Source organism: Chaetodon trifascialis, chromosome 20, assembly GCF_039877785.1.
Source record: "Chaetodon trifascialis isolate fChaTrf1 chromosome 20, fChaTrf1.hap1, whole genome shotgun sequence".
NCBI lineage: Eukaryota > Metazoa > Chordata > Actinopteri > Chaetodontiformes > Chaetodontidae > Chaetodon > Chaetodon trifascialis.
Window position 1 is genome coordinate 11,065,652 of NC_092075.1, and position 25,200 is coordinate 11,090,851.

At 42.9% G+C, this 25,200-nt stretch overlaps 3 protein-coding genes across 3 annotated transcripts; 2 read left to right on the plus strand and 1 right to left on the minus strand.

Annotated features, from left to right (window-relative positions):
* Positions 1 to 1,036: 1,036 nt before the first annotated feature.
* Positions 1,037 to 13,968, plus strand: LOC139348503 (rab11 family-interacting protein 1-like). Its single transcript, XM_070988683.1, has 6 exons — positions 1,037 to 1,530; positions 7,672 to 8,096; positions 8,200 to 10,180; positions 11,529 to 12,374; positions 12,797 to 12,911; positions 13,078 to 13,968. Exons 1-6 carry the CDS (start codon positions 1,181 to 1,183, stop codon positions 13,282 to 13,284), a joined length of 3,924 nt encoding a protein of 1,307 aa, XP_070844784.1. The 5' UTR covers positions 1,037 to 1,180; the 3' UTR covers positions 13,285 to 13,968.
* Positions 13,969 to 14,507: 539 nt separating this feature from the next.
* On the plus strand, positions 14,508 to 19,960 carry brf2 (BRF2 general transcription factor IIIB subunit). Its single transcript, XM_070988684.1, has 4 exons — positions 14,508 to 14,827; positions 16,953 to 17,012; positions 17,134 to 17,455; positions 19,032 to 19,960. The coding sequence occupies exons 1-4, from the start codon at positions 14,680 to 14,682 to the stop codon at positions 19,858 to 19,860; spliced, it is 1,359 nt and encodes a 452-aa protein (XP_070844785.1). The 5' UTR covers positions 14,508 to 14,679; the 3' UTR covers positions 19,861 to 19,960.
* A 721-nt stretch (positions 19,961 to 20,681) lies between these two features.
* On the minus strand, positions 20,682 to 24,236 carry LOC139348506 (prolactin-releasing peptide receptor-like). The gene is made up of 2 exons (XM_070988685.1): positions 23,768 to 24,236; positions 20,682 to 23,227 (listed from the first exon to the last, which is right to left on the minus strand). The coding sequence occupies exons 1-2, from the start codon at positions 24,214 to 24,216 to the stop codon at positions 22,594 to 22,596; spliced, it is 1,083 nt and encodes a 360-aa protein (XP_070844786.1). The 5' UTR covers positions 24,217 to 24,236; the 3' UTR covers positions 20,682 to 22,593.
* Positions 24,237 to 25,200: the final 964 nt, after the last annotated feature.

The following is a 25,200-nucleotide window of genomic DNA, read 5'->3' on the forward strand; positions in this document are numbered from 1 at the left end:
TGGTTACATCAGTCAGACAGACACTTTGGCAATGCCAACACTTGTGCGTCACTGCGCTAATTGGCTCAAGGCTCTATATGTGTCTTCACCTTTAATCTTTGCAGGGTACCAGACAGAAGAGAGAGTGAGATTAACTGTTTTCAGATGTTGTATGTAAGCTGGGATAGTTAGGTTTTGGTTTTCTCAGGTTGTTTGGAAAGTCACAGAGGGGATGCAAAGGAACAGAAATTGTGGTTATTTAATTCCAATTCTTGACCAGCAGGAGTCAGTGTTCAGTCATGAACCATCCTGCACACAGTGGCACAGAACTTTTTATGCAAACACAAACCTACAGATCAATATGCAGACTGATCTAGATAGGTGTGGAACTGTCTTAAATACGTATGTTTTCCATAAGCACCTAATAAGGTTTATTCCAGCTGGTGTTGAGAAGAATGCAGTGAATGTAGACAGACACAATACCAAACACAGTCCAGGTAGAACATTCAATCCACCTGATCTGCTGGTGGATGACATCCAAGCAGAGCCTCTGCATGGAGCCTGATGAAGATTCAAACTGGAGCTCTACCTGGAACTGAATCCAACCATACCAGCCCTATCAGCTGTCACCGGCCTGTAAAGTATCCTGTCCTCTTTCCAAGGCCCCAACACAGTTATTAGAGCGTTGGTCTCGTGTTATCAGACTGAGATCAGAAAGACAGTTAAAGTAGGACGAGACTGTGACTTTAAATTATTACAGGATATACTAAAATCAGCATTAACATACCTTCAATGAAAAGACAAAACCAACCAAGGGACTGGATTATTAAAAACTGTCATCTTCACTAAGCAGCCAAATCAATCAGTCAGTCTTGTCTTTGAGAGCAGCTGAGGTGACGCTGATGGACTCCGGCAGGTGTCAACAAGGATCAGGTGCGCCCCGCTGGTTCCTGTAAGTGATGGCTGTGGCGTGAATGGCCGTGCGGAGCAGAGTGTCTTCGGGGGAGTGTTTTGTCTCAACCGAGGCCCCCTGTCGGTGTAACCACGCCCAATCAGCTGTTTCCTCAAGTTCGGCGAAGCTCTGACGGAAACTTTTCCTCCCTGCTGTCCACACTCAGCGAGCCCATGGTGGACACCGACGCTTTTTATGGTTTGGATTTAAATTCTGCGCGGTGTTAATCCAGCTACAAGTGGTGTCAGCATGTCCCTGGCGGATCAGCAGTGGTGTCCCACAAGCGTCCAGGTAACTGTGCTGCAAGCCAGAGGCCTCAGGATCAAGGGGAAAAGCGGCACCAACGATGCGTACGCGGTCATGCAAGTGGGCAAGGAGAAGTACCAGACCTCGGTGATGGAGAAGAGCGTGGCACCGGTGTGGAAGGAGGAGGCCGCCTTCGACCTGCCGCAGCTGCAGCAGGCCGGAGGAGGCACGGAGCGCTCCACGCTGCGTGTCCACGTTCTGCATCGGGCCCTGGTGGGTCCAGACAAACTGCTGGGGCAGGCTGTCATCAACCTGCTGCAGCTTAGTGAGGACAGAGACCGCAACAAGACCGAGTAAGTGCGCACAGCGGGGAGTCAGGCGGTCATTGTTTGAATTATAAAATATCACGTTAAAAGATAAGATGACAATCCAAAACCCAAAGAGATTTTGTTCGATCCAGCCATTTATGCTTAAAGACTTAAATCATATCATGCAAAACATTTCTGCCAATCAGTTAATCAATTAATGGACTAATAGCCTTCAAGCCTTCATTAAACACATAAGAGCATCTCTAATTCAAAAGAGGCATCATTGAAGTTGTCTCTTGGTGAGACAAAAGTAATCAAACAGCTGAAGTTTCTTTGCGCAATCAGCTGCTCACTGCCAACTGTTGGTTTAAAGTGAAAATTATAATGCTGATCAAAAAAAAAAAAAAAGTTTTTCTCCTTTACAAATAGCTCACATGATCACTATACTGTATGTTTAAGGAACCTGGGTTTCTACACACCAATTGCAAGTCTTCCCCACTCCTCAGAATATGTCTTACATGCACGTGCAACATCTAATTCTCGGGCAGTTGTTAGTCTTCACTCTTAGCTGCATGTAAATGAGGAAATCATGGGAGGCACAATGAAGAGGGAGTAACTTTGATTGCAATCTGTGCAGGGGAGCAGCTCTTAGTTTGGAGGTTCTGAGTCGTTTTGCAACTTTGCGGTCTTGCAGGACAAAATAATCCCTGTTAAATCCTTAATAATTACACACTGTTTTTCTCTAATAATAAAATTATGCAGCATCTGTGAAAACTGTGGATTAGTTTTACCTTATGAATAAGTTTCCCTCAATTTGTGCATTTGTAAAGGCCCTTTGGAAGCGAGTGGGATTTTCCCTGTGTGATATTTTCACCTTTTTTTCCCACTGAGGTGAGGTATTTGAGCGCACACACTCACAGGCAGCCACGCATCACTACGCAGACCCGCTTTGCTGGGTTTGACTCGTGAATGTTGCCCACTCGCTCCAGTGCAGCTTAAGGGATTTGTTCCCTCGGCAGCGGCCTTCAAGGATGCCAATCAGCATTACTTAGTCAGGCGAAACATGTGAGTCAAAGGATTCTCTTTCATTGACAGAGTTTGTCAGCGGCAGACAGATTCCACAGAGGACCCAGAGTTCACCTCAGTATGCCACTGTACGACTCAATAAGATAAAACATCGAGCTTTGAATTGTAATTACTCACTGAGTGGTGGAGGGGAAGTAATTAACTAAGATGATGACTGTCTTTATTGTGCATAATATGCCCACGCTCTCCTGAGTTTGACACTAGTGGCAGTGGTCAGGTTTCACAGGCCTTGCTCGTACTCCTGCATGGTCTCAGTAGTCATGAGAGAAATATGCTGTTCTCTCGGCCAAAGAAAAAGTTTTAACATTTACTGCAAGATACCCTTAAAATTCGAAATGCAAGACCCATCAGCCATGTCTGCAGTTCATTAACAATGGAAAATATTTGCTGTGCTAAGCTGCTAAGTATTTTAGTCCCCCACCGTGTGACCGGTATTATACAGAAGCAGACCGCATGCCGTCCTGTTTGTCTCAATGCACAAACACACACACACACTCACACACTTCCATCTCCCTCCTCTGTCGAGGTTGTGTGATGTTGTGTGGGTCTCTCTGATGTCTTGTGTCGCTGCATGAATTCTAATCGACTCACCAAGGATAGACTTGATGTTGTTTTTCTTTATCATGAAACAATATAGATTTTCTGTCTGTTCATATTACAGCAAACCTTATATAAGAAGGAGAAGGAGAACAAGCAGCCAGCCTGCTTGAAAGAGTCTTGTGACTATCACAGTGAAAAATCCATATTAAGATGAGATTTGAGAGCGTGAAATGAGCTGTGATTGAAATGCATTTGGTCTCAGATAAGTTGCCTCTCTGCTTCGGCTGGTGTGCAAGTATCTCAGCATGCCAAGCTGAACTTCACCTGGCTGAACGCTGCATGCTTAATCATGCATGTTTTGGGTTATGTAGTGTGTTTATCTCTGATCACATGTGCTCTTTTTGGCATTCAAAAGTCAGATCCTTATTTCTGTTGAGCGCTTCTACTAAAATGTGCATGCTGATATATGCACAGAGTTTTATGAGGAATTTTTTATCATGAAATTTAGTGTTGGAAACATGCTTTAGCTGGTGTTGAGTAAATACTCAGCTTGTTTTCTGTTGATCTTCCTGTAGCCCGCGGTGAATGTACCTTGCCTCTGAGGTTTAAACCCAGCTTTAGCCTCGCATTGCTGGCTGTTTTATCAATGAAAAACAAACAGTGATGGAATCAGCGACAGTCAAGCAAGGTCAGTTTTTCTGAGCAAGACTACTGTGAATATACTGACCCACCGAAAGACAAACATGTTCCACCAGCTGCCTGTACAATGGCACTACTGTTTAAGGCCATGGTGTTTGCAGAATTCAGTGAAGCAATCATTCCACCACGTTTTACTCTTTTTTTGAACGTGTGTTGCTTGCAAAAGAAGACACTACTGTTCAAATCATTTAGGCAGCACAGGTGGAAATGAACAGAATGGATAGAAATTGCTTTAGTTGCTGTAGATAACTTGATAAAATCTGCCTTTAAGACATCTGAATTAGTACTTTTGTTTGGTGTGCTTCAGTATTTGCTCACTTTATGATTGGATTGTTGCATTAATTAGCTGTGGTAGAGCTTTAGATAGTATCACATGATGTGGCTCAGTATATAGAGTTTGTCCAGTTATCAAAGCAGTATGTTGACGTTTTTCTGAACACTGTCAGGGCTTCTTGTCTGTCTCTGCTTGATCGTCATGAAAGGCCTTTTTCACAGCAGACGTTTTGACTGACTTGTTATAGAAGGAAAGGCACAGGTGTCCTTTGCAGGAATTGTTTTCAGTGCTGTGTCCACCGTTTTTGTGCCTTCCTCTTGGATGCATGCAGCTATGGTCTGGCACCTGATCGCTACCTTTTTATAAAGTCCTTACCTGACCTGGGTGCTGTTATTGGCTCTGGCTGCACACCTACTGCCCAAAGGGTGTAGTCCAGAAACACCCTGACCACTGCAAAATAAGAAAATGAGAGGATAAATAGGCCGCCACATGCTGCTAGTGGATCATATTAATTGAATATGAAGGATTGCTTTTGTATGAGTCTATACTTTGTTATTTAGGGAAATCCTTTGTAGTACCATTAACAGTAATGATGCCTCTGCTCTATTCAAGTGTGCCAATAATTTCTCACAGTTAACCAGCATGAACAACGCAAGAACCCGAAATTGAGGCAGCTAAATGGAGTTTAGCCATTACTAATTTTGTCATTTATACCTGAGCTTTTCAAATGTCAAAATGCCTTCTGTGAAAAAAGCCTTATTTTCTAACTTAAAGACATTACAGCATCCACTTTAGTGAGGCTGCTGACTATCTGAGGAACAGTTATTATCAGCCTTATAGGACCTGTGCTGTGAACCCAAGATACAGAAAAATGGGACTGTAGATATTAAGAAACTTTCAGTAAGACAAGCCTCAATTACAGCTTCCCTCCAGCATTTTGTATTTTGAAACAGCTTCACGAAGCTTTTCTCTCCTTGATATGTCTTTTGAGATTGATATTCGTTTCAGAAGAACACAAGCTTCAGCTACTGGTGTGTAACACCCATTGGAAAGAGAATTCAGTTGACAAGCCTTAAGTTTGGCTTCTCTGGACTGAAACATAAGCCCTGGACAGTTTGGGTCCTTGGACGTTATCACTGTTGAGTTGTTTTACTCGCTCAGCTCTTCTCCCACTCACACAGCTGTGGTCTGTGATAAGAAAGGCTTGAGCCACTCCAGGCATTGTCTTATCAGTAGTTCAGGCTTCACAAGGAAGGATGTGTGTGTGCAGAAAGTGGAATAAATTTACAAAATGTTGAGTCATGCATTATCCATGCCGCACAGTTTCTACTCTCCACTTTGAGATTACTGGGTTTAAGGGCATCATCATCATCATCTTCTTCATTCAGGAATTGTGAAGTGAAAGGCATTTTTAATTCCTCCTCCTGAACACTACTTACTACCCCAACCAGCCAACGCCCATACACTTTTGCAACTTCCCTTCTGTTTAAACTGAACTACCGTACTTCTTCTCTTTTTCACTTGTTCACGTGGGACATGTTTGTTAGTGGCATGTGTCAGCATCAGAGGAGTATAGTTTAGCATGCCATAGGCTGCTGTAGTACAGTGTTAGTAAAATATACAATAACACCATTAGGATATACCATGCTACACCATATCATACAGTGCTATACTATAATGTTGTAAATCTATATGTACACAACCTAAAGTGGCTATAATCATTGTTTTTATATCAACAATGGATTGCATGACTGCTTATATGTGAGAGTGGTTTCTCAAAGTCATAAGAGTTAAAAGCAGATTACTACACAGATTTATTGCATCAAAATATGAGTTTCAAAGGTTCAGAAGTTTGCCAAGTTGGCATATTTAAACTGCCATTTTTATAAGCACATAAAAATGCCTTGAAGTCTCCTTGGATTTGCACCATAAATAAATGCATGTTCTGTCGAGCAGCGTTTTGTTGAAGGACATTCATCAGGCAAATCATGAAGAAGTCTCACAGTGGAATATTTATAATGTCAAGGCCTGAAATTTGCAAATCGCATCTCATTACTCAAAAGCAGTAGGAGGTAGGAGAGCTGTGACAACAGTCTCATCCATTTTGCAAATTCCAGGAAAAGGCCTTTCCCTCCTTAATTTGTTTGTGCCACACATCTGAAGCATTCCTGAGGGAGGAGGAGGAGGGTGACTCTCAACAACATATCTTATTCAGTAGCAGCGAGAGGAAGGCACTGTATTCAGCAGAGTCTGTAATACACTTCAGTGGCATCTCAAGGAGGGGTGTCATGTGATATGAGGGGGAAAATAAAACAGTTTATGACACATAAACAAACAAACACAAAACATTAAATATTTCCATCACAATGTTGTGTAAGGCTTCCACATTTTTCTGTTTTTAAAACCAATTTTCTGAGCAAATCCATTCATTTCGAAGGTAACTGTCTTGTTTCACATTTCAGTTTGATGCTGTCTCAACACAGAAACATGCTCTTTTTACAGATGCACACAAACACACATCGAAATGCACACACACAGAGAAATGCACACACACGGAGAAATGCACACACGGCCCCTTCCTCATTTCCTCATTTCCCCAGGAATTCAGATCTCAGTTGGAGTTGTTTTTTCAGTGGCGAGCTGACCTCAGATTTCTGCCTGATATGCACTTTTTATGCTGACTGCCCCATTTTTGTTGTTCTGTTGAATTATTCTGCTTATTCTGAGGCCCTTCTGTCACTATTGGACTGTGACGCAGGTGCAGAAGCAGCGCAAAGTTGACAAAACTCGGTCTCAGCGGACGTCTCTCTCGACGTCCATTTTTCCAAAACATTTTAAAGTTGCTAGTTTGAGGTTGCAACCAGTGTTTATACTTGTTTCCACTTTAAAGCCACACTACAGGTGTGATCCTGGTGTTGTACTTTTTATTAGAGTTTGATTATGTCAGACATGACAGGAAAAAGGAACATTCATAAAGGCTGTCTCATGCGGGTGGAAACATTTTAAACATACACAGTAGCAAACATTCAGAAATTCACCACATTAGAGGCAGCCACAAACAGGACAGTATTATTATTAAAGAAAAACTTTCCTTCGTCGTCAGTTCGCTGCTTGTTCTTAGATCCTCACACACGTTCCAAAAACATTCAAGCGGCTGCTGAGTCACCCTCCATTTGGATGGATCATAGTTTCCACAAAGAAACCGAAGAGGACTAAATGTCAACATGCTGTACATGAATCTCAGTCTATGATTTCTTTAAACCATTCAATAGATGACATTATGGTGGTTAATAGCTTGCAGGGGAGCAATGCCTCATGAATATAGCTCTTTTCTGGGACACACCAGTGGTCACAACTTGTTTCTGCTGTTCCAGAGTGGAAAAAAATCAGTTATTGCAGGTTTAAGAATGTTTTTAACCTTAAAGATCCAACACTGACACACCAAAATAATATACAGAATATGTGCTTTCCCAAAAGCTTTCTGTTTGACATGATGTTCGCACAGTTAATCAGACATTTGGGGATTATGTATCTGTCAGTATACTCTTGAAATATGCTATTCTAAATAAGATACCTCTCTTTAACAGATGGTTTAAGTTGTTGGACAAGACTGGCAAGGCAGACAAAGACAGAGGAGAGGTGCTTGTGGACATCCAGTTCATGAGAAATAACATGACCGCAAGCATGTTTGACCTTTCTGCTGCCGGCAAATCCAGATCCCGCTTGGGTAAGTTCAAGGACAAAGTTCGGGGCAAGAAAAAGGAATCGGATTCAGCGTCTTCGGTGGTGCCATCCTTCAGCCAGGTTCTGACAGACAGCGAGGAGGAGGGAAATGAGGAGGGTGAGGTCGCTGCTGCCAAGGACGAGAAAAAGAAGAAACCTAAGATTAAGTCTTTGTTTTCTCCCAAGTCTAACCTGCAGAGGAACATGTCTCAGTCCATGTCTGTTCTGCCTGCGAAGAACTCCTCACTGAGCGGCAGCCAGTCGTCTGGTCTAAATGTGGACTCTGAAGGTCAGGAGCAGCAGTTTTTGATTCACTCTCTCACTATTATTTCATTTATTTTCGCTCTCCCTCCCTGTCATTACATGCATATTAACGTCCCATGTCCTTCCAGGTAAAAAGAAGTTCAAGTTCAAGATACACAAGCGTTCGGGCAGCTCAGACAGCAAAGATTCCTCCTCTGGTCACCAAAAACACAGCGCTCCAGAACAGAGTAACTTGTGCATCAATGGCAGTCACATATACTGTGAAGAGCCGCAGGCGCGGACCGCTCGCATCGGATCAAACTACAGCCTGGCCAGTTCAGGCCACGGATCCATGGACGACGTCCCCGAAAGCTCTCCGCCATCTGTTGATTCACTGAGGGCAGTGAGGCAGTATTCACCCTGGACCGAGGAGGAGGAGGAAGAGACGAAGACGGCTGAAGCAGAAAATGTCAGAGAGGATGTGGATGAACTAAGAAGGGAGGAACAGGAAATGATTAGGATGGAGCAGGAGAGGAGGAGACGAGAAGAGGAAGAAGAGAGGGTTAGGAGACAAGAAGAGGTTGAGAGGTTGGCTGAGGAGAAGAGGAGAATAGAGGAAGAAGAAAAAAGGCAAAGAGAGGAAGAGGAAAGGATGGAAGAAGAGGGGAGGAGACAAGAAGAAGAATGTAAATTAGCAGAGGAAAAGAAGCGACTGAAGGAAGAAGAAAGAAGAAGGATTGAGGAAGAGAGAGTTAGAAAGGAGCAAGAGGAGCGGATTCGGAGGGAGGAGGAAGAGAGAGCTCAGGAAGAGAGGAGGAGACAAGAAGAAGAGCATGAAAGATTAGCAGTGGAAAAGAGGAGACTGGAGGAACAACAAAGGAGAGTTGAGGAAGAGGAAAAAAGAAAAAGAGCGGAAGAGGAAAGGATTAAGAGGGAGGAGGAAATGGCTCTGGAAGAGAGGAGGAGACAAGAGGAAGAGTGTGAAAGATTGGCAGACGAAAAGAGGAGACTGGAGGAACAAGAGAAGAGAATTGAGGAAGAGGAAAGGATTAGGAGGGAGAAGGAAATGGCTCTGGAAGAGATGAAGAGACAAGAGGAAGAGGAAAGGGCTAGGAGGCAAGAAGAAGAGCAAATGAAGGAACAAGAAAGGAGGAGAATTGAAGCAGAAGAAAAAAAGCAAAGAGAGGAAGAGGAAAGGATTAGGAAGGAGCAAGAGAGGAGGAGACAAGAGGAAGAGGAGATTTTGAAAAGACAAATAGAAGAGCGTGAGGAAAACAGGAGGCTAGAGGAACAAGAAAGGAGGCAAAGGGAAGAAGAGGAAAGGATTAAGAAAGAGGAGGAGGAAAAAGCTTGGAGGGAAAGGGAAGAATATGAGAGATTGGTAGAGGAAAAGAAGAAACTAGAAGAGGAAGAAAGGGAAAGGATTGAAGCAGAAGAGAAAATTAGAAAGGAAGAGGAAAGGGTGAGGATGGAGGAGGAGAGGAGGAGGAAGGAGGAGGAGGAGGAGGAGGTGAGGGCTAGGAGGCAAGAAGAAGAGCACAAGAAGTTGGCAGAGGAAAAGAGGATATTAGAAGAACAAGAAAGGAGGAGAATTGAGGAAGAAGAAGAAAAAAGGCAAAGGGAGGAAGAGGAGAGGATTAGGAAAGAGGAGAAGAGAAAAGAGGAAGAGGAGAGAGTGCGGAAGGAAAAGGAAGAATATGAGAGATCAGTAGAAGAAAAAATGAGACAAGAGGAAGAAGAGAGGAGAAGAATTGAGGAAGAGGAAAGAATTAGACATGAAGAACAGGAAAGGATAGAGATGGAGAAAGAGAGGAGGAGACAAGAGGAGGAAGAAAAAAAGATTATTGAGGAGGAAGAGAAGAAAATCAGAAGAGAGGAAGAGGAGAGGGCTAGGAGGGAGGAGAAAGAAGAGCAGGAAGAGCAGGCTAGGAAGCTGGAAAAAGTAACAAGAAATGCAGAAGAAGAAGAAGAAAACAAAACAAAAGACAAAGCTGCAGGGATGAAATCTAAAGGGCAGAGCGCCGCAGAAGTCACCTCCACTAATCCGTTTGAAGAAAACTTCTCCATGAATCCTTTTGACGAGGATCCCAACTCACCTGCCGGACACACAGTGCCACCTGTAAAACAAAGGTTAGTTCAAGTCCTCCAACGTGATGGATCACAAACAATGTGACACAAACAGTACGTAAAACACCATCAACATCAAACTTTATATTAAAGTCTTTGCAGAAGACTCCTCACCAATAGACCGTGCTTTATTCTCCAAACCTTATGCAGCCAATCAGTTTGTCATGGGATCTTAAAACCACATTTTTGTTTTTTAGTTACAAAATTTAATCTTAAATGCTAATTTCTCCAATAAAGATTGTGGCCGCAGTCATTCTGAGTGACAGCTGCACCTTAGCCTGCCTCCACCAACGCTCCACCTCTTTGCCCATTTTTGCACTAGCCAGAAGTTGGGTTGAGTTAGGCACTTCCAAGATGCCGCTGTCACTGAGCTTCACAATGGCTCTTCAGAAATCTAAGAGACGTCACGGAGACCACGACCAGGTTTTATACAATTGGTGTTCAAAAATCAGGATACTGGACAAATTACATTTTTTTGCCCTGATTTTTCTGTACAAACAAGCTGATTTTTCACACAGTTGAAGCCTTTGTGAAGCACACAGTGAAGCTTGTGGACGTTGCGCTGTGTAACAGGATTAAACTAGCTGGAGTTTTGTTAACTGGCCTCAGTCATCAGGATGAGGAACAGAACAGCAACTGAGGTAGCGAAACAAAATTTGAATGCTTGATGAAAATGATATAAAGTCATTTACATGTACAGAAGTTGTTATCTGAAGGTAGCTTATCTTCTATTTTTCCGTCAGTCGCGACCGACAGACTCATTCATCTCAGCTCTTGTCCTTTAAACGCAGCCTAAAGCCGACACCGTCATGAAAGTTGTATGGCCCTGTGCTTGTTTGTGTGTGAGTTGGGATGAGTGTGCAGACACATACATGTCTGTGAGCGCGGATATATTTCATTTGTCAGGTGAGACTGGGAGCTCATTGCACAGTCTTGCATCATTATATCAGGTGTCATGACTTGAAACAAAGGATAATTACACTGAGTGGCAATGAAGGTGGGTGGTAATTTCCCAGAGATCTCAGGAAGAGATTTACTTGGTATATTAAAAACTTTTCCCCATTATTATATGAAAACATCTGATTACTCTACTATATGCTGCTTTTACAAATGAAGAAAATCAATAGATGCTTTCTGCGTTTTCCTTTGTTCTCTAATTTTGCAACACAGGGTTTTACACTTTTTAATATCTTTATCTTCTTTTTAACAGCCTTGATGGCTTGTTTAAGACCACTGAAGCACATCTTATATCCAAAAGTACCATTAGAGTGTTTTGTGTTCCCTATGAGACTCCTTTCAATTAAATGCTTGAATCTACTTCAATGTCATGTAGTCTTTGTCTCGTTTCCAGGAGTCAATCTGCTGTGTCATCACTGGGTAGCAAGACTGCTTCCACTGATGAGAAGGATTTTATTAGTACTCAACGGGAGAAGCGACCGGCCCCTCAGCCTCCAGGAAGAATTCAAGCTGAGAGACGAAGTCAGAGGGAGCAGGATGAATCTGCACAACATCTGCCACAAATTAGCAAGCAGAGCAACGACAAAGACGTGAAAACTGCCAGTGTTCTCCCTCAGCGCTCGTTGCAAATGATCGCTCCTCTGAGTAGGCCTCCCACAGATGCAAAGAACACCCAGAGCAGCACCACCAAAGGAACAACAAATGTAGCCAAGCACAGTAAACGCCCTGCTCCGTCTAGACCTGGTTCTGCGGAGGAAGCGCCACCATCTGGACCCAAAACAGCCTCGTCTTCTGGTGGCAAGACTGCAAATAAATTTCCCCCTGAGACAAAACAAAAGCCTATTGTTTATGGCTTAAATCCATTTGAAGATGATGAAGATGAAGATGAGCCTGCGGCTCAGGGTGATACGACTAACACTGGTTCAGTGAAATGGCCTCCACCCATGTCGCAAGATGCTGAGAAAGATGCAGCCTCCCAAGCAAAAATCAAATCGTCGAAGATGGCCCATGCTCCCCCGCTTCCTGCAAAGAAAGGCGCCACTTCAAGTACTTCAATCCAGCAAAACACTGAAGGAGGCCATGTTACAGGTGTGGCCGTACCTGAAAACGCTGAAACCCACCCATGTGACCCAGAACCTGTCCAGGAGACCCCAGTGCAAGAGTCCCAGCATGTGATGGTGCAGAGTACCAGGGAGGAGGGAGATGGGAGGAAAGAGGGGACCTCTGCAACTCCACGCCGGTGAGACACTTCAGTTCCTCATCAGATTATTATCACTCCAGCTCTTCATACAGCATTGATCACAAATCACTGTCTCCCAACATCATGCCATAATGTCTGTCATAAAAGTAAAACGATCCAACATGCTCCACATCTTCCACGATTCATCCTCATTTTTATTTCATCATTTCTATTTGTTCATCTTTGCTTGTATTATTAATTGTGTTCTATCCATCAAGGTTCTGATGAATGAGCTCGCAGTGCAAATGCAAACTATATTCTGTTTGAGTCGTGATTGCTAATTGGTTTTGATCTTATGGAAAAATTATACATGTCACTAACAGCTTTATAACAGAATCATACATTCACACCAATGCTGTATTTCATTTCACTCCCATCCAGCCAGAGCCTAAGTCTTTTTTCTTCTTTTTTTGTCATTGCAGGCTTCAACCTGTAAAACCCCTTAATCCTTTGAGACAGCAGTCGATCTCAGTTGTTCAAGGGGAAATAGAAAATAAATCCACCGGAATCCACAGTGAAGTTCAGGAGAAAACAAAGGTATCTCGACTTCCCTTTTTATGTTTCAAGGGTTTTCTGTTTCCGTTATTAAAATAAATCAACAATGTGAATGCTTGTTTGTCGGGTTCATCTACGTTTGAATCTCCCCATTAAAGGCTTTGTCATATTTGTGTTACATTCTCCATGTCTTTGTGTCCTCTCACAGGTAAATGGCGCGGGGCCGAAAGGGCCGTACTCTCAGCTGACTCGGGAGGAGCTCATCTCTCTGGTGCTCAAACAGGAAACCCAGCTCTCACAGAGGGACTCGAAGATATCAGAGCTGGAACAGTACATTGACAACTTGCTTGTGCGAGTCATAGAAGAGAAACCGAGTATTCTCATGTCCATTAACTCTCTGAAGAATCCTGTCTAGGTGGATTCACAGCTGGAAACTTTATTCCCAGTGCAAAAGCTTAGGTTTACAAGGTTGAACAGTTAGTTACATCATATTGTCAAGTGAATAATGAAGATTGGAATATATTCTGGAAAAAAAAAATTTTGCGAAGGCTGTTACTGTTTCAGCCTTTCAATTATGTCAGTTTGCAGTCAAAGATGTTCTGGAGTACAAAAAGATATTCTACATTTTTCTAAATATTTAGTAATGTTCTTGACACTTTGCTACAGCAGACATGTGACATTGAAACAAGCTCTTTTGTGTGTTTGTATTTTCATCTTGAGCGTAAAATTCTTTCCAGAAATCACTTAAAAATGAGAAATGTTAAATGTTGCCAACATGACAGACTTAATTAATGTTTAAAAGAAATCTATACATAACTAAGTGTTTTTCTATTGACTGTTAGCTTCCTGTCCTCTGGTGTTATCTCTAGTATGAAGAAGAGCCTTATTTTACTGTCAAAGCTATGCACTAATTATGAAGAGACGGTTTTTGCTCTTATACTGAATGTCAAAGTTTACATGATTCTACTAAACCCCTAAAGGCACTTTACTCAACTCACTCTATTAACATGATGTACACTGAATTTCTGCACTGTACTGAGGTTACTGCATTATGGTATTAACATGTGCAAAATAAATCTTTCTTGTTCAGACAAAAGCACATCTTGCCCTTTATGAAAAGATGCTTCTCCAAGACGATTTTAGATTCCTTATTTGTATAATTCGGGAATTTTCCCTAAATATGACACACTGTCTTCACTGAGGTCATAGTTGAAGAGGAGACAGTTTGTCTGTTGAATCTGACACAAAGTTCAGTGTAATCTCTTGTCCTTGGTGTCTTAGAAACAGAACCTGCCCAGTTTTATCAGGACAGCTACACTCTGTCGGCCATCTCAAGGAAACTGGAAGATATTGCCTTGATGGGGAAAAGTCATTATGTTCTTTGGCTTGACAATGGCTCCAAATGTGACCAGGACAAACAGATTGTCATATTTAAGGAAGAGTCCTTTGCATCCTATATTCTCCATGTTACCCTGAATGAAAATATAGGTCTATATCCATATAGACATATATATATTATTTAATTCAAACTCCTAATCGCCATATTTCCACGTCTCCTGCGTACAGGCATGTACTGTATAGGAGACGGAGCGGAACCATTGACGTGAGAACAGTGTGGCTGCCCGGACACATTTTAGCCGCCCCCGTCAGACCGGCGGCAGTTACGTTGAGTGGTCGTTCAACTGTTTACATACGGATACAGTCTCAACAGTGTTTTGCAGCAGGTTTCAGGTTCAGCTAACACTTGTTTAATGTCGTAATCTTCAATCGTCTCTCCGCTGTCCGCACGCGGCGGCAGATAATTTGGGAAATGTCTCGTGCGGGTTTGAGCTGCCCGGGCTGCGGCTCGTCAAACGTCGTGGAGGATGATCTGTACTGCCAGGCCCAGCTGGTGTGCGCGGACTGCGGCTCCGTGGTGTCCGAAGGAGTGCTGGCCAACGACCCGGTCGGAGGTTCAGGTATGAACAGTGACGACGCGGAGGCCTCACAGCAGTGTGTCCGGGTAAAACACCCGGAGTGAGATAAGAGTCGGTTCACTCCAATCACTAAATAGTGACCAGCACACACACAGCTGGACTTTTTAGAGTTAAAGAATGAGCTCGCCCACAGACACAAGTATACAAATATATCTGCAATAAACTCACATTGGTTGATTTACCTTGCTGTGCAGGGGAGTGTAATCCAATGTTCAGTGTTACACACACAGGTTTTTCCTCAAAGGTTAAATCTGTCGCTTTTTCTAAGGGGATTGATGCTGCAGCCCAGCATTGGTTGCATGTGGGAGACTTTTTGAAAACCTCCCCGTAGACATGTGAAGCCGGGGTACAATCTTAGATTGAATGAGGCCATACCGGGCACAAATGGGTGAAGAGTCAGTACATGAAAGTATTTTAGACCACCGACCACCAGATATGTTGGTTTCCAAACAATGACGAGTTGTCTGTATCAAATACAGGTGTGCAAAGCCTGGATGTTATATACTTTTACACTACTTATAAACTGAGGTTTAGTTTCTAAGATAAAATGTTTTTGGTGGCAAAGGTAGTAAACTTATTAATTGTCTAATTTAGAGGAAATGGAAAGACATTGTGTGCAGGTTGAGCAAACTCATTCTGAATTTGTTCAAATGACATAAAAATGTCTTTGTTATACAGCAGCCTCATGTGCAGACCCCACTGTTTGAGCCGCTGTTTGAATGCATTGTCTATGAGGCAGGTTCAGAACAGGTAGTTTGCTGCATATGGGGCATAAATAGACATGGAGACTTATCAGCTGTGTTTTCTAAGCCGAGAGCAAATTGTCAAGGAGTGTAATCCCACAGGGGTCTGACAGGCCTCGGGGGTGTGCATGGGCATTGATTAACACAAAAGAGCAGAAAGCGAAACAAGCGCAGGAGCTCGATTCAATTTGTAACCAAGCAGGAATGTCAAAGATGGATGTGTCACATAACCAACGCCGTAAGCTTTTTGCATTTGCTGCCCAGTAACATGTTTGAAAGTTCAACAAAGCCGTTCACCATTCAGCTTCAGCCTTTGTAGAAACGATGCCTGGATCCATGCTGTTTTATTATTGCAGGCTGTCAAGCTTTTTAAAGAAGGCTTTTGTGAGGAAAGCAGGGAATGCACTGAAATAAAGACCTTTTGGACGAATGTTCATTGTAATTGTATTAATTTGCCTGTGTTGTTTGTTGTACCAGTTTGAACCTCTTTGGGCTACTGACGCATAGAGAGAGAGAACAGAGAGTAACACGAGCACTGGCCCTCACTGACAAACATGTTGCATTTCCTGTGATGTTTGATTTGCAATAGCAGTAACACATACAGCTTTTTTTTCTGGGATTGTCACCACAGACACCCAGTTCATTGTACTTTAATCAGTGGGTCATACTCTCAGTCACCATTATGTCCCCTCATTAAGTGGTGCATGAAATTCTGCGAGATTGTTGCTTTAATGTTGCACCATCCAAACACATGTACAATTAACCTCTTCAATACAAGGCCTATTTTGTCCACCTCCTATCCGATATGACTTACCCAAAATAAATAGAGTACATCTTCACAACTACAAGGGGCAGTGTGACACGCGTGACGAGCGCCCCGCTCGTGCTGAAGAGGTTAACCTAATTAACACATGGTAACTGACAAACAGTGAATATAGGACCTGAGGGTGTGGGGCCTCGGAGCGATTGCTCACTTTGTCCGGCTGGTTCTCCAGATCTGGGTCAAAAGGTTGAAAAGGAAACTTCAAAACTCTGCCCTGTCTTGGGGTCTACTGCTCCATCTATGAGTGATGGTGTTTCTTATCGCTGAAATGAGCAATTTAAAGCAACAACAAGGAGAAACATGTTTGCACTGCTGCTGGTCGCACAACCTTTGTTGGACATGGTGTGTATGTATCTGTGTGGTCAGGAGTTATAGTGGAAATGTGAATAACACAATGACAAAGTGTGGAGCGGTGTCATTTTCTTTATTTTAATTTTGAATTGGCAGTATTTAAGTGACATGAATAATGCTGATGCTCATACTCATTTCCTTGTCTTGGCCTTGAGTCTGTGTGCTTTTTTTTTTCCTTTCCTTTTTTCAGAAGTCAGCTACAGCCGAACCACAGCTGTGACCAAAAAGCCGTGTGCAAATCTAATAAAGGGTGAGATCTTCTCTCCAAGGGGAGCTTTTGCTGTTAGAGATATTATTACATAGCAGCTCTTCTCTGTATAGTTTACCCCACTGTGACCACATGCTCGTATGTCTTTGTTATGTCTTTGTAGGTCTGCAGCGTGTGAAAGCCATTTGTCGGATCCTCAGGGTCCACCAAGAGATCGAGGATCTCTCACAGACGTATTACGACCAGGCCTATCGGCATGAAAGTTTCATCAAAGTGAGCCTCCAGAAGAAAGAGGTCCTGGCTGGTTGCTGTGTGCTTGTAAGCTGCAGACTGCTCAATTGGCCTATCACGATGGGAACCATCAGCTGCCTGCTGGATGCCGACCCCATGGTGGTGGGAGTGGTTTATCAAGAGATGGTCAAGATTCTCAACATTGAGGCTCCAATCGTCAACGTCACCGACGTCATGGAGGCCCACAGTCAGGAGTAAGTGAAGAACAGTGGTCTGAATGTTTCTGTTTGAGGGGGTCGTGCCGAGCTTCACCGGGGTACCATCTATTAGGCCAGTCAAAAAGAGTTTCAGGTTAAATAAGAGCTGAACGTCGTTTGAAAAAGGTGTAGGCTGAAGATACAACTGATTGTGGCCTTTTAACAATACATCGTGTTCACCCTGTAAACAACAACAACAAAAACGTAAAATCACTATAAAGACCAAAAACACCTTTTACAGTCTCATTTCATTGAAAACCTACTAGTGTTTAAAGCATGACCGCTTTGGCTCATATGTTACGCTTATTGGTTGATTGGATCACATGCATGTGTTAGCATGTCCTACCAGTCCATAGGCTACTGTAGCGCTAATCCCAATCCAGGATTTTGACTGAAAAGATCAGCTGTGTGCTACACGTTATTGGAGGTGATGAAGTTAACTTTTGTGCAGACAATAAGCAACATAGAGGTGAGATCTGTGACTGATCAGAAGTTTGTTTTGGTTTTCCACTGATGAGGAGCAGTGCAAAATCCACTTTCCTAAACTTTGCTTCATCCAGAGCCCAGAATCCCAAACAGGTTTATGTGTCTGTCAGACTGTCTGTAAAGGGATGCTACCATATCAGCAGAGCACAGAGCAGTAGCATAAGACGACTATATGACTCCAGTTTCTGGCTGCCTTTCACATCATTTACATAAAGCCCACTGAGCTTTAATCACCCTCTGATGCCATGACTGAGCTCTGGTCTCAGCTGTCTGGAGAAAACCAGGTCCCTGCTGGACTCCAGCTGCTGCTTCAAAACACATCTGACTATTGGCTCACAGTTCATGGAACTGCTTACATTTTCTCAGATAATAAGAGCGGGTGCGTTTTGGTGAAATATGTAATTTCAGGTCATCAGCAGCACTCATTTGACATCTAAAAGACAGACGGACTGCTCACACATGAGTATTAAAATGTCAGCTTTTTCTCATAATTTGTTGATTTTTTTTTTTTCCCATATAACTTTATTTTATTCAATCACGACTTTCTTCTCAAAATATGATTTTGTTCCTCAAAACATAACTTTGCTCTCATTTAATTATGACTTTATTGTCTTAATCTTATAAGTTTTTAATCAAAATGACAAATTCTGACTTTTTTTCTTGAAATTACAACTTTATTCTCCTGGCACTGCAACTTTTTCTTGATATGTTCTTGAAAACGTTGTTTTTCCTCAGTCTGGCCCTAACACTCTCATATGTAAGTCATGTTACAACCTGCTGTAGATATTTATATGACCCATGCTTATGATAAATTCCCCTTGATTCATTTAGATCAGGTTATATTCACATGTGGGCAGAGATGATTCTCTTTTGGTTGATTTTGTTAAAGGATAGAATAAAAAGTTGAAGTCTCTTGAGCCTGGTTGGACCTTGTGTCTATCTGGAAAGCTCCCAGACAGAATAGAAAACCAGCAGTGCTCTTAATCATACATAAGAGGTGCAATAAATGATACATTTCAGGCTCTGATTTCAAAAAACTTTTCAGCATTGGGCCTGTAGTTGCTGAGAATCTTTTTCTTTATGTCAGATACAAAGTTAGCTCGCTTCATGTTCCTGAAGAATTGGCTGAGGACTCCAAGGACTTGACGAAACGTGCCGTGGCCCTGGTAGAGCTGGCAGCAGACACCTGGATTGTGACCGGCCGAAAGCCCGTCCCCATCATGATGGCAGCGATCTATCTGGCCTGGCAGTCCTTGAAGCCCAGCAAGCAGCGCCTGAAATATTCTCTGGACAAATTCTGTCAGATTGCCAGAGTGAATAAGCACAAGCCTGCGTTGAAAAGAATCACTGAGATAAAGGAGGTCCTGTGTAAGCTGGGTAAGGAGATTCCCTGGGTCAGGGAAGCGGTGACGCCAGATAACGTCGTTTGGCAGGTGGAGGATATTCTAAAGCACAGGTACGCCCTGCTGAGGAGGGCTCTGAGAACGCATGAGGATGCTCTGCTGGCAGAGTGTCAGGCGAGCTGTGAGGACTCAGCAAATGAGGAGACCGCTCCGTCCCAATCCTCTGAGCCTGGAGAGCAGCCTCCAGATGCATCCAATGTGGAACAGTGTGAACTGAATGCTGAAAAGGTCCAACGACCAGGAGGTGGAAATGACAATCCGTGCACAGTACCTGAGCCACACAGCGACACTCAGGAGAGCCAAGATCCAGCACCGAACTGGGGGAAGAGAGTGCTGTTTCCTCCCCCGTGTGTGGTTCATGCTAAAAGGAGGAGAGTGGAGCAGCCTGCGCTCAGGGATGTGACTGGTGATGAGGAAATCAGCGACAGTGAAATTGACTCGTACATCCGCACTCCTCAGGAAGCTCGAGACTTCGCTCTGACACAGAAGACATTTTTCTGTGAGAAGTCATAACCAGCTATGCAATGTCTGCTGTATAAGGATGGAGGTTTTGATTTGCTGCTTATAGTCTGTGTACTTGCAAATAAAGTTGTGTTGAAATGGACGTATAAGGAAATGTGATGATGGACCTGTTTCTTGAACGACACTTTGATGTGTCACGGTAAGAAAGTCACAGGTATGAATGATAAAATGAACGATGAATCCCATTTAGCTGCTTCAGTCCTGGTATTGTTCATGCTGGCTCACTGTCACACGGACATGCTTTAGTGGGACACTTGAATAGCAGCGATCCTTTTTTTTAATGTTATCGGTAACACTTTTGTATTGTAACCAGCCTCCAGTGAAAGCTGCATCATATTGATTGAATATCTATTTTTCAACGAGTAATTTCATCTATTACTTCTCATTTAGAAATTAATTGAAAATGACATCCTGAGCAGTATGTGTGACAGATTACACTATAAAAATCCAACTTTTCACAGCGAAAACCTCCTTTCATAGCCGCGGTACATCATATAATTGTAAAGTTCAGTGCAGTGCTAGATTGACATCAGATGTTTAAAACAAAACCGTGAATTAACATCATTCAACTACAGGAAATTTGTGATTGTTTGCAAGCACCAAGAATGTTGAAACGACCAAGGAGAGCCATAAATTATTAATGTTTCAATGTCCTCAACAGGTCTAGTTGATATGCAGAAAACACCTCTGTCCTCCCCACTATTTCATTAGTAAATTCAGCAGTGCAGCCACACTCTGACCACGTTGGACATAATTTCATTCCATGTCCTGCCTGTCATGCAGTTCCATTGATCTGACGCAGAGACGTCATTGGATCTCTGTAGTTTTATTCACCATTTCCCACAGTGTGTTGTTATTACTGGCTACAGATCAAAGGATACCTTTTTCACCACAAATCATTTACATCATTTACAAACAGTTCAATGGTAAAAATCGGACAGAATACACCGCATACAGTGCGTTCCCAAAATCCCCCTCATGCAAGAAAATGGTGATGGGAAAAGAGTGAAAATGAAGGCACGGATGTCACATCCACACAGCAGCACTTCAAACTTGACTGCTGAATTGTCACTGCTGCAGAGATAGATCTGTCTCCCGTCCACCTGCAGGAAGGAGATAAATATGCATACAGAGAATACAGAACCGGTGGCATGAAAGTAAGTAATGGAACCTGGAATGAAGACAGTGAGAACTGAGTCTTGCACATTTTGTATAAAATCTCAAGAAGCAGAGAAAATACAGCAGAGAACACAGAAAACAGCACAGAACCAAACACCACCACACCACACAGTATACAATGCTTTCAGAAAGAGTCTGATGAATTATATGTTAAGCTGCATATTCATCAAATATTCAGGCTTTAAGGATATTAAAGCCCAGGGGAGCAAGTTCATAAATTCACTTCATCCCATGAGGCTCCAAGAAGCAGCACCACAGGAGGATTAGTTCTGACTGCAGTGACCCAGCGGAAACAACCACACCTGCAGCGAACATTTCCAAATTCAGTTTGAGCTGACAGTCTCATTTGATCTTCATATCCAATACAGCTGCACTTTGTTCATCATACATAACTCTTATCTAGCATTTTCTATGTCATTTACATTTTTTATCCTCATTCATTTGTTAGAGGAAAGCTGACACCCTGAACCTGACTCTCTTTTAAATCACAAGGTGATTATCTTCTTCTGACAGACTGTAAAAAAAATCATCATCATTCGTTCATTCATCAGCATATGTACAATATACTACATTAAATATTTCAGATACGTAGGCATTCATCTCTCCACAGTTTTTTCTCTGGTATATTCTGTCAACGCTGAATCACAACCCTGATTCCAAAAAACGTTGGCACGCTGTGTAAAACTGCTGAACAGAATGTGATGATCAGCTAATCCTTTTTGACATATACTCAATTGAAAACAGCACAAAGACAATATATTTAATGTCTGACCTCATCAGCTTCATTGTTGTTTGTAAATATATGCTTTTTCTGAATTTGGAATGCTCCGCAAACACCTGTGTGGAACATTCCACAGGTAAACAGGTTCATTGGTAACAGGTGATAGTATCATGAAAAGGCTCAGTCATTCACAAGCGAGGGTGGAGCGAGGTTCACCACTTTGTGAACACATGATTGGATAAAGGATATTACTGCGTGGACTCAGGAACACTTTGAAACCGCTGATTGAGTTCTGTTTCTATTTACATTTTACACAGTGTCCCAACTGTTCTGGCTGGTAGTCCTTCTCCAGTGTTGGTCAGTCTGTCCAACACTTCGACACATCTGCTGGCCTGGCTGTCTTGGGGTTGAGTTGTCATGACTTTCAGAGGATGATTCCAAAGACATACTGTACATGTTCTGACCCTCTTTAGATTTCACCTCTTGACTTTTCGCATTAAACTGCTGAAATAGGAAAGTTTCCCTTGAACCCTCTCTCAGTTGTGAGCTTTCCTGTAATGACAACCTCCAGTCAAATGCTAACTTTTTACCCATATCTATTGGCGAGATTGTGGATATTCATGGTACTCAGAGGATGAACATTCCTGATTGCATCAACCAACTGACTCTCCTCTGATTGCTTCCAAAGTTTCTGCTATGCCTCAGACTCTGATGGGGAGATGACCTTAAATTGACTGAACTCCTCTTCAAAAGACTGACCTCTCTGCAAGAGGCTAATAGATCATCATCGTCATCAACAACAAAGAACTCTCTTCACCAGGTTCCTACAAGACCACACTGGCAGCGCAGTGGTTGGCAGGCACGCCAATGCGATGATGGCACTTGAACATCTTCCGTAACTCGGCGCGGAAGCGGTCGTGTAGCCACGCATAGAGGAAGGGGTTACAACAGGATGAGCTCATGGCACACAGGTGGCACAGCAGCTGAATAAGTAAGAAGTAGCGCTTGTTAATGAGGTGAATGTCTATGTCTCGCAGCACGTTGAATACATGAATAGGAAGCCAACACACTGCAAAGGCAGACACCAAGAGCGCAACCAGGCGAAAGATCTTCCTCTTACGAGCTTGTTGAGCACCTGTTTGGTCTTGTGTCCTGTGGCCTGGTGCAACACAGTTCCTCAGTTTGACTGTAATACAGAGATAAGACACAAAGACAGCTGACAATGGCAGGACATACGTGACCAGCAGGGTGCTGTATGCATAAACACGCCTTTCCTTCTCTTGACCCAACCAGAATTCTTCACAGATGGTGAAGCCTTCATCTTTGAACTCTACGTGGTAGGTGTGGGTGACGGCCGGAGCTACAAGCCCGCAGGACAGCAGCCAGATGCCAGTGAGGACGGAGGCACAGGTCGCCACAGAGGTGCGCTTCTTCAGGGGGTGAACTGTCGCATAATATCTGCAATGAAGAGAGAGCAGTACTTTCAAATAAGGTGCAAAATTCATGTTCAATTACAGCCTGACTCGTTATGATCCAATGTATTAATGCATGATTTCTCATGAAGTCCTGCAGCACAGTTTTAATAAAAGACACTTTTAGCTCATGTGATTACTTTACATATAAATGTTAAATTTGTTCATAGCTCACAGCTAGTTATGCTGCACAATCTCTTCTAATTTGGCTTTTAAAGACAGAACTGTAAAACAGTAATGATATTAATAATAGTGATCTTCTCTTGCAGTAACTTGCCTTTTATTGAGGATTAAATTCAGTTTATATGATTTGGCCTTTATATAATCAAGATCTTTAGCTTAATTTAGGTCTAAATTCAAGAGATTCTTGACCAATCTGGCAGCACAGTTATGTTACACAAGCCAGCAGAGACTCTTAACTGAGGAGGACTGACAGGCAGAAGGACAAAAGAGGGGAAAAGAATTGTTAAAGAGTTCAAAGTGTCCTTTGAGATCTGAGCAGCGAAACTTCTGCAGATCCACCCACCTGTCCACAGCAATAGCAGTGAGTGTGAACACTGAAACATAGACTGTGACGGGTTGGATGAGGAACACCAGATAGCACGTGGAGCGGCCAAAAACCCAACCACGTGGATTGAAGGCGTAGGCGAGAGTGAAAGGGACGCAAGTCACACACATGAGCATGTCAGAGAAGGCCAGGTTTCCGATGAAGAAGTTGGTGACATTGTGCATCTTGCGGGTTCTGCAGATGACATAGAGAAGCAGGTAATTCCCAAAGACGCCCACCGCCACAACCAGCACATAACAGGGGATGATGAGGGGCTTGAACGTCTGCAGCAGAGCCACATCTGCAAACTGGGAGCTGCGATGGGTGGAGTTGCTCTGTACCGCAACCTCATAAACATGTCCATCTGTGTGGTCTCCTGACAGGGACGGCTGTGTGCTGCCAGCCAAGCCGCTGTGATTACCCTCCATGGCAGCAAAGTTCAATCTGTCAGCACCTGCAAAGTCCAAAATACAATAACACAGATTTGCAGTTGTTGTGACAGAACATTAACAACATTTCCAAAGGTCAAATGTCACTCAAATTAGTGTATTCAATCCAAGAATGCATGTAAAATTTAAACAAGGCTCAGATAAAAACAGGTCCTGACATTTACAAAACAGAATACCATTACTGAATGCTTTTACCAACAGCAGCACACTCTCCCACAAGAGGCAAAGAGCACGTTATTAAAGGGTTTATAATCAGGAAAGCATTTAAATGTGAATAGCTGAGATGAGCACAACAACATGGTGCATCCTCTACTGCAATGTACGTATAGAAAATGTCAAATCTCAGGGTTTGTCTGCAGAGAACACACAGTACACTGTTAGCGTGAGTACAGACCAGCCGACTGTTTCTAGCATTTTGCAGCATCAGTAGAAAATTCTGCATGACTGAGGCGCTTGATTTCTTGCGTTTTGTCAGACAGTGGAAGCTGTTTTACATGCCGATTTTTATTATCACAGTCACTTGTCAGATCATGAATGAAGGAAAGTAAAATTATAACACAATATTCCCTTTGCCATGAGATTTTCTAAGTACTGAATCTGTAGATTCCCATTAATTATAAGTGCCAGTTGTGTACAAAATAACAGAAACACCTTACAAAATGATGCTGCTGCAGTGACAAGCTGTTATGTGAAGCCCATAATTTGGAATTTTTCTCTTGAGTTTTGTGACGACTCATCTTGATGGTCATTTTTCACAGCTGTAGCGTGTGCTGGTTGGAGTCCATCAGGCAGCGGTGGTGAGGGTCTAATGTGATTTCCTATGTTTTGCACACAATTTTATGTGAAATTTTTAGACTTTTTCACCTGGGCACATGGCATGATTTGCAACTGCAGCACCAAGAGTGACCATTTAGCCTTTCTGTACTGTAGCTTTCATGTCATTGGCAGGTGTGTGTTGCAGAT